The 12103-nt window shown below is 41.8% G+C and overlaps 1 protein-coding gene across 1 annotated transcript in view; it reads left to right on the top strand.

Annotated features, from left to right (window-relative positions):
- LOC125506740 overlaps window positions 1-11495 on the top strand; it is a 33831-nt gene extending 22336 nt beyond the window's left edge. The window contains exons 2-5 of the mRNA XM_048671470.1: window positions 8377-8656; window positions 8986-10759; window positions 10842-10960; window positions 11043-11495. Coding sequence (XP_048527427.1) covers window positions 8377-8656; window positions 8986-10759; window positions 10842-10960; window positions 11043-11495 — 2626 coding nt within the window. The remainder of the gene's footprint in view (window positions 1-8376; window positions 8657-8985; window positions 10760-10841; window positions 10961-11042) is intronic.
- The last annotated feature ends 608 nt before the right edge of the window (window positions 11496-12103 follow it).

Raw genomic sequence — 12103 nt, 5'->3', positions numbered from 1 at the left:
CTTTTCTTCGAAACACTGAAATAGGCATAAAACAACAAATCTAGGCTGGGCCTCCGGTTAATAGGTTAGTCCCAAAAGTAATATAAAAGTGGATAATAAAGCCCAATATTGCCCAAAACAGTAGATAATATAGCATGGAGCAATCAAAAATTATAGATACGTTGGAGACGTATCAAGCATCCCCAAGATTAATTCATGCTCGTCCTCGAGTAGGTAAATGATAAAAAAAGAATTTTTGATGCGGAGTGCTACTTGGCATAATTTCAATGTAATTCTTCTTAATTGTGGTATGAATATTCAGATCTATAAGATTCAAGACAAAAGTTCATATTGACATAAAAATAATAATACTTCAAGCATACTAATAAAGCAATCATGTCTTCTCAAAATAACATGGCCAAAGAAAGTTATCCCTACAAAATTATATAGTCTGGCTATGCTCTATCTTCACCACACAAAGTATTTAAATCATGCACAACCTCGATGACAAGCCAAGCAATTGTTTCATACTTTAGAATTTTCAAACTTTTTCAATCTTCACGCAATACATGAGCGTGAGCCATGGACATAACACTATATGTGGAATAGAATGGTGGTTGTGGAGAAGACAAAAAGGGAGAAGATAGTCTCACATCAACTAGGCGTATCAACGGGCTATGGAGATGCCCATCAATAGATATTAATGTGAGTGAGTAGGGATTGCCATGCAACGGATGCACTAGAGCTATAAGTATATGAAAGCTCAACAAAAGAAACTAAGTGGGTGTGCATCCAACTCGCTTGCTCACAAAGACCTAGGGCAATTTGAGGAAGCCCATCATTTGAATATACAAGCCAAGTTCTATAATGAAAAATTCCCACTAGTATATGAAAGTGAAAGCATAGGATACTCTCTCTATGAAGAACATGGTGCTACTTTGAAGCACAAGTGTGGTAAAAGGATAGTAACATTGCCCCTTCTCTCCTTTTCTCTCATTTTTTATATTATTTTTTCTTTCTTTTTTTTGTTGGGCATCTTTGCCCTCCTTTTTTTATTCGGGCTTCTTTGGCCTCTTTTATTTTTTTGTAAAGTCCGGAGTATCATCCCGACTTGTGGGGGAATCATAGTCTCCATCATCCTTTCCTCACCGGGGCAATACTCTAATAATGATGGTCATCACACTTTTATTTACTTACAACTCAATATTACAACTCGATATCTAGAACAAAGATATGACTCTATATGAATGCCTCCGGCGGTGTACCGGGATGTGCAATGATCTAGCGTAGCAATGACATCAAAAAATGGACAAGCCATGAAAACATCATCCTAGCTATCTTACGACCATGCAAAGCAATATGACAATGAATGCTCAAGTCATGTATATGATGATGATGGAAGTTGCATGGCAGTATATCTCGCAATGGCTATGGAAATGCCATGATAGGTAGGTATGGTGGCTGTTTTGAGGAAGATATAATGAGGCTTATGTGTGATAGAGCGTATCATATCACGGGGTTTGGATGCACCGGCGAAATTTGCACCAACTCTCGAGGTGAGAAAGGGCAATGCACGGTACCGAAGAGGCTAGCAATGATGGAAGGGTAAGAGTGCGTATAATCCATGGACTCAACATTAGTCATAAAGAACTCACATACTTATTGCAAAAATCTATTAGTCATTGAAACAAAGTACTACGTGCATGCTCCTAGGGGGATAGATTGGTAGGAAAAGACCATCGCTCGTCCCCGACCGCCACTCATAAGGAAGGCAATCAATAAATAAATCATGCTCTGACTTCATCACATAACGGTTCACCATACGTGCATGCTACGGGAATCACAAAGTTCAACACAAGTATTTCTACAATCCACAACTACCCACTAGCATGACTCTAATATCACCATCTTTATATTGCAAAACTATTGCAAGGAATCAAACATATCATATTCAGTGATCTACAAGTTTTATGTAGGATTTTATGACTAACCATGTGAATGACCAGTTCCTGTCATCTCTCTAAATAGATATAAGTGAAGCAAGAGAGTTTAATTCTTTCTACAAAAGATATGCCCACGCTCTAACAAATATAAGTGAAGCAAAAAAGCATTCTACAAATGGCGATTGTCTAAGTAAAGAGAAACAGGCAATCCAAACTTCAAATGATGTAAGTGAAGCACATGAAGCATTCTATAAAGCCATACTCAAAAGATATAAGTGCAGTGCAAAGAGCGTTCTATAAATCAACCAAGGACTATCTCATACCAGCATGGTGCATAAAAGAAAAATGAAACGAAATGCAAAAGACGCTCCAAGATTGCACATATCGCATGAACGAAACGAATCCGAAAACATACCGATACTTGTTGAAGAAAGAGGGGATACCTTCCCAGCATCCCCAAGCTTAGACTCTTGAGTCTCCTTGAATATTTACTTGGGGTGCCTCGGGCATCCCCAAGCTTGAGCTCTTGCCTCTCTTCCTTCTTCTCACATCGAGACCTTCTCGATCATCGAACACTTCATCCACACAAAACTTCAACAGAAAACTCGGTAAGATCAGTTAGTATAATAAAGCAAATCACTACTCTAAGTACTGTTGCAAACCAATTCATATTTTGTTTTTGCATTGTGTCTACTCTAATATAACTTTTTCATGGCTTAATCCGCTGATATAAATTGATAGTTTCATCAAAACAAGCAAACTATGCATCAAAAACAGAATCTGTCACAAACAGAACAGTCTGTAACAATATGAACATTAACCATACTTATGATACTTGAAAAATTCTGCCAGCATTAGGAAAAATAAACAATTTGTACATAAAGACAATGCAAAAAGAATCAGAACCATTTGACGTTCCAGTAAAAAATGAAAAATCGCGCACTACAGCCAAAGTTTCTGTCCTGCACCGCACAAACCAACAAGCATTGTAAACATCCTAAAGGCAAACCTTGGTACATTATTTTTATAATACAATGGAATTGTACAAGGGGATAATTATTTTTATTGAAAAGTTTCTGTTATCAAGATTCACAAAGTTTGCGTGAGCATGAACAAAGTTCAAGGCTAGCTCCCACTTCAACAATGCTTGTCTCTCTCACTTTCGCTTTTCTTTTTGAAAAAGTTTTGGGTTCCCCTCTTTATTTTTGTTGTTTTTAAACTATATGAAAGCACTCAACAGAAATAAATGACTCTCTAAAACTTCCGGGTTGTCTCCCTGGCAGCGCTTTCTTTAAGGCCATTAAGCTAGGCATATAGTGCTCAAGTAGTGAATCCACCCGGATCCCAAGGTATATCAAAGCCAATTTTAATTAACAATGATTTGGAATTTAGTAGTGAGCACAAAGCAACATATATCATGAAACAATGAAGTCTAACTCTCTTCCTATGCATCGGCATGTCATAAAAGAACAATTCATGCACACATAGTAAAGGCCAATGCATAGTATAAACAGTTTCTTGCAATTTTATCATATTGGAAACATAGAGAGGTGGAGATATAGTTCCTCTCTCATAATAATTGCAAGTAGGAGTAGAAAGCACATGCATATTATATTCATCAAAATCATCATGTGCAATGGTAAAAGGCAACCCATCAATATAATCCTTAATAAGTGCAAACTTCTCCGATATAGTGTAGTCGGGAGAATTCAAGAAGATAATAGGACTATCATGCGTGGGTGCAATAGCAACAATTTCATGTTTAACATAAGGAACTATAGCAAGTTCATCTCCATAAGCATAATTAATATTGGCATCTTGGCCACAAGCATAGCAAGCATCATCAAAAAGGGATATTTCAAGAGAATCAATGGGATCATAACAATCATCATAGCAATCATCCTTCGGTAAGCACGAAGGGAAATTAAACAATGTATGAGTTGGAGGGTTACTCTCATTAGAAGGTGGGCACAAGTGATCAATCCGCTCTTCCTCCTTTTGTTCTTCGCTCTCCTCCTCATCTTTTTCATCCAATGAGCTCACAGTTTCATCAAATTTCTTCTTCCATAGATTCCTGCAAAATATTAGTCTCTTCTTGGACAGCGGAGACTTTCTCAATAAGTGCATTAATTTCGGCATTGTATTCATAATTATCATAGCAATATTTGAGGATAGCTAAATTTTCAGATCTATAAACAGCATCATCAAAATCTTCAAACTCTTTACACATAGATTCAATTTCATAAGCACCCATAAAAGCAACAAATTCTTCTATTTGTTCCACATCATAGTAATCATATATACCATTAACATAAGAAGCTAAGGTTTTATTATCATTAAATTTGCATGAAAAGGGAAGGTGTGGAGCATTCATCCTAGAGCAACAAGTATAATCATAACTCACGCATAGTTGCCAAGCATACCACTTCAATATATGAATTTGATCCCATAATAGTTTCCCTTTTTGTGTTAAGCCATAATCCCTTAAGTATTCACGTTGATCCAACGTTACTCCCATTACATAATTGAATGGGGTTTTCTCAGGATTATTAAAGTAGTACATAATATCTTCCACATAACCAGCATCGAGGGTTTTAGGAGGTTCCCCATCTCCATGAGCAGCAAGTACACCTAAATTTTTTGGTATTTCGTGTTCCATATCCATAACTAAAGATAAAGAACAACTAAGAACAGCAAATAAAAATTACTTAGTGATAAAGGAAACAAGCACACACGAGAATATTCACCCCACGCTATTGCTCCCCGGCAACGGTGCCAGAAAAAAGCTTGATGTCTACTACACAACCTTCTTCTTGTAGACGTTGTTGGGCCTCCAAGTGTAGAGGTTTATAGGACAGTAGCAAATTTCCCTCAAGTGGATGACCTAAGGTTTATCAATCCGTGGGAGGCGTAGGATGAATATGGTCTCTCTCAAACAACCCTGCAACCAAATAACAAAGAGTCTCTTGTGTCCCCAACACACCCAATACAATGGTAAATTGTATAGGTGCACTAGTTTGGCGAAGAGATGGTGATACAAGTGCAATATGGATGGTAGATATAGGTTTTTGTAATCTAAAAATATAAAAACAGCAAGGTAACGAACGGTAAAAGTGAGCGTAAACGGTATTGCAATGCTAGGAAACAAGGCCTAGGGTTCATACTTTCACTAGTGCAAGTTCTCTCAACAATAATAACATAGTTGGGTCATATAACTATCCCTCCACATGCAACAAAGAGTCAATCCAAAGTCACTAATAGCGGAGAACAAACAAAGAGATTATGGTAGGGTACGAAACCACCTCAAAGTTATTCTTTCCAATCAATCTATTGGACTATTCCTATAAGTGTCACAAACAGCCCTAGAGTTCGTACTAGAATAACACCTTAAGATACAAATCAACCAAAACCCTAATGTCACCTAGATACTCCATTGTCACCTCAAGTATCCGTGGGCATGATTATACGATATGCATCACACAATCTCAATTCATCTATTCAACTAACACATAGAACCTCAAAGAGTGCCCAAAGTTTCTACCGGAGAATCACGACGAAAACGTGTGCCAACCCCTATGCATTAGTTCATGGGTGGAACCAGCAAGTTGATCACCAAAACATACATCAACTGGCACGTGATATCCCATTGTCACCACAAATACGCACGGCAAGACATACATCAAGTGTTCTCAAATCTTTAAAGACTCAATCCGATAAGATTACTTCAAAGGGGAAACTCAATTCATTACAAGAGAGAAGAGGGGGAGAATAAACATAGGATCCAACTATAATAGCAAAGCTCGCGATACATCAAGATCGTGCCAAATCAAGAACACGAGAGAGAGAGAGAGATCAAACACATAGCTACTGGTACATACCCTCAGCCCCGAGGGTGAACTACTCCCTCCTCGTCATGGAGAGTGCCGGGATGATGAAGAAGGCCACCGGTGAGGATTCCCCCCCTCTGGCAGGGTGCCGGTACAGGGTCCCGATTGACTTTTGGTGGCTACAGAGGCTTGCGGCGGCGGAACTCCTGATCTATGTTCTCCTATGGAAGTTTTAGGGTATATGGGAATATATAGGAGCCGGAAGTACGTCGGGGGAGCCACGGGGGCCCCATGAGGCAGGGGGCACGCCCTAGGGGGGTGGGCGCGCCCCCCACCCTCGTGGGCAGCTCCCGTATCTTCTGACATGCACTCCAAGTTTCCTGGGTTGCTTTCCTTCTGAAAATAACTTCTCCAATTGATTTCGTTCCGTTTCGAGTCCATCTGATATTCCTTTTCTTTGAGACACTGAAATAGGCATAAAACAACAAATCTGGGCTGGGCCTCCGGTTAATAGGTTAGTCCCAAAAGTAATATAAAAGTGGATAATAAAGCCCAATATTGCCCAAAACAGTAGATAATATAGCATGGAGCAATAAAAAATTATAGATACGTTGGAGACGTATCATGCGGCACCGCATTGAATTTTGCAAATGCGGTTCGCCCAAGCAGTGCATGATAGCCACTGCGGAACGGGACTATATCGAAGATTAACTCCTCGCTTCGGAAATTATCCGGGGATCCGAAGACCACTTCCAGTGTGACTGAGCCTGTGCAATGGGCCTCTACACATGGTATGACGACTTTAATGGTCATTTTTGTGGGTTTAATCCTTGAGGGATCTATACCCATTTTTCGCACTGTGTCCTGATAAAGAAGGTTCAGGCTGCTGCCGCCGTCCATAAGGACTCAAGTGAGGTGAAATCCGTCAATGATTGGGTCTAGGACCAATGCGGCGAATCCGCCGTGGCGGATACTAGTGGGATAGTCCCTGCGATCGAAAGTGATCGGACAGGAGGACCATGGGTTGAACTTTGGGGCAACTGGCTCCAATGCGTATACGTCCCTTAACGCACGCTTCCGCTCCCTCTTGGGGATGTGGGTTGCATATATCATGTTCACCGTCCGCACTTGTGGGGGAAACCCCTTCTGTCCTCCGTTGTTCGGTGGTCGGGGCTCCTCCTCGTCGTCGCTATGTAGCCCCTTGTCTTTGTTTTCGGCATTTAACTTGCCCGCCTGCTTGAACACCCAACAATCCCTGTTGGTGTGGTTGGCTGGCTTGTCGGGGGTGCCATGTATCTGACACGAGCGATCGAGTATACGGTCCAAACTGGACGGGCCCGGAGTACTTTGTTTAAATGGCTTTTTCCGCTGACCGGGCTTGGAGCCTCTGAATCCGGCATTGACTGCCGTATCCTCTGTATTGTTGCTGTTGATGTGGCGCTTGTGTTTGTTGCGACGTGACCTACCATTGCTGTCCTTGGTATCCGAAGTACCAGGGTTCTTTGATATGTTATTGCTGCGAGCCAGCCAGCTGCCCTCTCCCGCACAAAAGCGGGTCATGAGCGTCGTGAGGGCTGCCATAGTTTTTGGCTTTTCCTGGGCAAGGTGCCGGGCAAGCCACTCGTCGCGGATGATATGCTTGAAAGCTGCTAGGGCCTCTGCATCCGGACAGTCGACGATTTGATTTTTCTTGGTTAGGAACCATGTCCAGAATTGCCTGGCCGATTCCTCTAGCTGTTGAATTATGTGGCTCAAGTCATCGGCATCTGGTGGTTGCACATAAGTGCCCTGGAAGTTGTCGAGGAATGCGGCTTCCAGATATTCCCAACAGCTAATGGATTCTGCTGGCAGGCTGTTGAGCCAATGCCGAGCTGGTCCTTTAAGCTTGAGTGGGAGGTATTTGATGGCGTGTAGATCGTCACCACGGGCCATGTGGATATGCAGGACGTAGTCCTCAATCCATACCGCAGGATCTGTTGTACCATCGTATGATTCAGTATTTACGGGTTAAAAACCCTCTGGGATTTGATGATCCATTACTTCATCTGTGAAGCATAGGGGGTGTGCGGCGCCTCTATACTGGGCTATGTCACGACACAGCTTGAATGAGTCTTGTCTGCTGTGTTCGGCCCGGCCGGATTTACTTTTACTGTATCCGACGTGACGGTTATCGTCTCTCGTAGTGGGGCGCCCTCGCGATCTGTAGATCGATCTTGCTTGCTTTGCTTTATCCTCCAATACGTCTCACAGGTCTAGCGTATTTCCCTGTGCCTTGACATTTTTCTTTGAATGGCGACGGGGTGCGGCTTGAGCATTTGGCTGAAATCAAGCTTTTAAATATCGGTCGTATCGGCCGCAATATCGGCCGCAATATCGGGCGCAATATCGGTTTTGACTGCCCACCGATACGAAGCTATGTTATCGTTTCCAGAATTGCGTTTCTCAACTTACCGGCCGCAATATCGCTGGTCAGCCCGCAATTTCAGGCCGATACATGTCTGACCGATATGGACGATATGTAAAAGTGGCCCAATTTACATAAACTGGATGAGCCCAGCCCACAAACGTGCACAAGCCTGCCTAGTACTAATAGACCTAGGTCTTTTTCTTGGCGTACTAGTACACAGCGGTGGCGACGGCGGCGGCGGCTGCGATCCTGAACGTTTTCCCCTGGCGGCCGCCGGCTGCGACGGCGGATGGGTAACTACACGACGTTCTGCTTTGCTCTCCGGCTGGAACCCTGCTCCATCCTTGCCATTAGTTCCTTTGGCGTCCATCATCTGCAACGGTACAACCTTCTCTGGCAAGCTGCAAATCCACGAGCTTCAAGCAAGTAGTGATGGATGCTGGGTGCTGGCCCTCGTCTCGCTCGCCGCCGGCGGACACAGACACGCGCAAGCTAGTTCAGTTTCTACCACGCACACACGAAGCAGAGGAAAAACAGAGCACTTGTTCAGTTTTGAGAGAGAGAGAGAGTACAAATATATGCGCATTCAAGTTTAAGCAAACAGTGCAAATGCGCATTCAGGTTTAAGCATAGAGTATGAGTGTGCATTCTGTCCTCAAGTCCGTATTGCCTCATTTCTTGAATGCTTCTTGCGTCTAGCACTAGTACACTATTTCTTTTGCTTATGGCTTATTAAGTGGCTCTGTTTTTTTGCGTCTAGTACTAGTACACTAGTTCTTTGTTCAGATTTATGGCTTATTAATCAGGAATATTTTTTGTAATTTCTTAGATCATCATGTCAGCAAGTGCGACTTCATCAGCAACACAGGAAGGAGTGTCAGCCAAAAATAAGCCAAAAAAGGATTCAGCTTGGGAGTATGCATTTTCGCCAAGTGAGAAGCACCCGAACAATGTTGGATGTAATTTCTGTAAAAGTATCTTCAGTGGAGGAATCACCAGGATGAAGCAACATTTAGCTGGATTGAGAGGCCAGGTTACCCCATGCACACAAGTTCCTCAAGATGTTAGGGATAAGATGAAGACTATCCTTGAGGTAGCAGAACAAAAGAAACTAGATAAAGAAGAAGAGTTGAACAAACCTAGAAGTCAGGTTCATATTGCTGAGGAGGACGACGATGAGCAAGATCAATCAACCAGTTTAGTGCGAAAGAGGTCTTTGAATAAAGGACCACTTGACTGTTATCGTGAGAAACCAGAAGAAGCTCGTGGAAAAGGAAAGAATTCTCGGACTTGCACTCAAACCACACTAAATGAAACATACAAGTTGAAGGAGAAACAGAGAGCTCATGAATACATTGCAGATTGGTTTTACGAAGCTGGAATTCCATTAAATGCCGTTCGCCTTGATTCATTCGATTTAATGATAGAAGCTATTGGACAATATGGCCCACGATTGAAGAAGCCATCTCCTTATCAGCTTGGCACTCCTTTGTTGGAGAACAGAGTCAGATCACTAGATGAATATGCAAATGCACATAAGGAGGCATGGTCATTGACTGGATGCTCTCTTTTGACAAATGCTTGGACAGATCGACGGGGAAGAAGCCTAATGAACTTGGTATCTCATTCTGCTAGAGGTGTGTGGTTTCTCCGAGATATAGATGCTTCTGCAGATGTTCATGATGCTAATTACATCTACTCTTTGGTACACTCATGCATAGATGAAATTGGTCCGGAGAAGGTTTTACAAGTAGTGACCGATAATGCTTCAAATAACATGGCTGCAGCAAAGTTACTAAAACAGAAATATCCTCAGATATTTTGGACTCCTTGTGCAGCACATACCATTGATCTAATGCTTGAGGACATTGGTAAGAAGCCTGCTATCCAGAATACAATTAAGAAAGCAAAGTCTATTACATGTTACATTTATGCCCACACTAGAGTGTTGTCTATGATGCGTTCTTTTACTGGTGATCGTGATTTAGTTCGAGCTAGAATGACTCGGTTTGCCACTTGCTACCTTAATTTGAAAAGTCTGTATGACAAAAGAAAAGAACTGAAAGAAATGTTCGGATCAACAAAGTGGAGCGACTCTAGGTTTGCTAAGCAAAAAGCAGGAAAAGTTATTGCTAAGTTGGTCATGGGCAACGATTTTTGGTCATCAATTTTGCGACTTATAAACTATTTTGAGCCACTAGCATTTGTACTTAGAAGGATGGATGGAGATGTTCCTGCTATGGGTTACCTTTATGGTGATCTTGAAAATGCAAAAAAGGAAATTGCTGTCCGTTTTGATGGAAATGCAAAGAAATATGGTTTCATTTGGGATATTATAGACGAAAGGTGGAACGACAAACTCAAGACTCCATTGCATAAAGCTGGATATTACTTGAATCCATTCTTTTATTATGAGAACAAGGCAGAGTTGGAGGAAGAGGTTTTCGTCGCAGCAGTTGTACAGTGTGTAGGTCGTGTGTACCATGATAATGACAAATTACAAGACATGATTGTTGCCCAGCTAAATATGTACACTAATGGCACTGTTTCTTTTGGCTCTGCAATGGCTATTCGACAAAGGAAAAGTACAACTATCACCCCAGGTAAAAGCTCTCTCTCTCTCTTTTTGGTTTCAACAATATTTATCTTGTCAAATTTCTAACTTAAATTCGGTTATATTTGCAGCAAATTGGTGGGCGGCACATGGCACGGGTGCAAAGGAATTAAGAAACATGGCTATCAAGATTCTAAATTTGACGTGTAGCTCATCTGCGTGTGAAAGGAACTGGAGTGCATTTGAGAGGGTACGCACATCACTTACTTTATGCACTACCTTTTCATGTAGCGTATTGTGCTTCTTGGATCTTAATGGCTGCTTCATTTTAGGTCCATACCAAGAAAAGGACGAGATTAACACAGAAGAGATTGAATTCTCTTGTCTATGTCATGTTTAACAAGAGGCTTCAGTGGATGTATGCTCAAAGGAAGAGAGACCCATTAGCTGTAAAGTTTGTTGATGATGAACCACCGAATGAGTGGATTGAAGGGGAGGCGAGTGTTGAAGGGCAGCAGCAAGAAAATATTGTTGAAGAACAAGATGGAGAAGGAGAAAATGCATCTGATTATGATGGTGAACAAGATGAACCGGCTCAGGCTGGCGTAAATGAGAAGAAGAGAGCACTGAGCAAAGGTTCGTCGAGCAAGTCGAAGAGAGCCCGCACCATGGAGGCTGAAGAAGAGTCTTCTGACTGTGACGAAGATGATACAGCCATGCAGTTAATGGATGATTCTTCAAGTGATGATGGAGAAAATGAGGACAATTTCCTTGATGATGACTAAAATCTACAATGAAGCGACTAGATCAATATTTACTATTATGCCCACACGCACTTAATTGAAATATGTTTGAACTATTTACTCGTGAATCGTGATGCACTTGAACTGGATATGGAGTTTATGACTTTATGTGTTATTTTTTTTCATCCTATGCTTTTTTTCTTACTGTTTTGGTTATTACATGCTTGAGAACCAATTTTTCGTACATGTGAATTCGGCATGCATGATGTGTGTTCAATTTTATCTCCATAGTTTACTCCATATTATGTTAAAAATGCATGGAAAGTATAACACTTCAGATAGAAAATTATAGACCAATTTTAATTTCCGATATAACTACATATCGTCCGATATATCACCCGATATCCGATATCCGATATGTCGAGGGCAATCCTATACGAACCCGATATCCGCAATTTTTAACCTTGGCTGAAATATCTCTCTATCGCGGCCGCGTGGTGGCCGATCAGCCGCGTCATACGCTGGGGATGTAGGTTTTAATGCTTCCTCCTCTAATCGGGGTAGCAGCCTGCGCTTTGGGTAGCTCTTGGAGGGGCATTCGAGTTCATATTCCTCGGCCGCAAGGACTTCAGTCCATCTCAGCTAGCAGG

The sequence above is a fragment of the Triticum urartu genome, chromosome 5 (genome assembly GCF_003073215.2).
Source record: "Triticum urartu cultivar G1812 chromosome 5, Tu2.1, whole genome shotgun sequence".
NCBI classification, from domain to species: Eukaryota; Viridiplantae; Streptophyta; class Magnoliopsida; order Poales; family Poaceae; genus Triticum; species Triticum urartu.
Note: the sequence above shows the minus strand (reverse complement) of the source record. Positions and strands in the feature narration are given on the sequence as shown.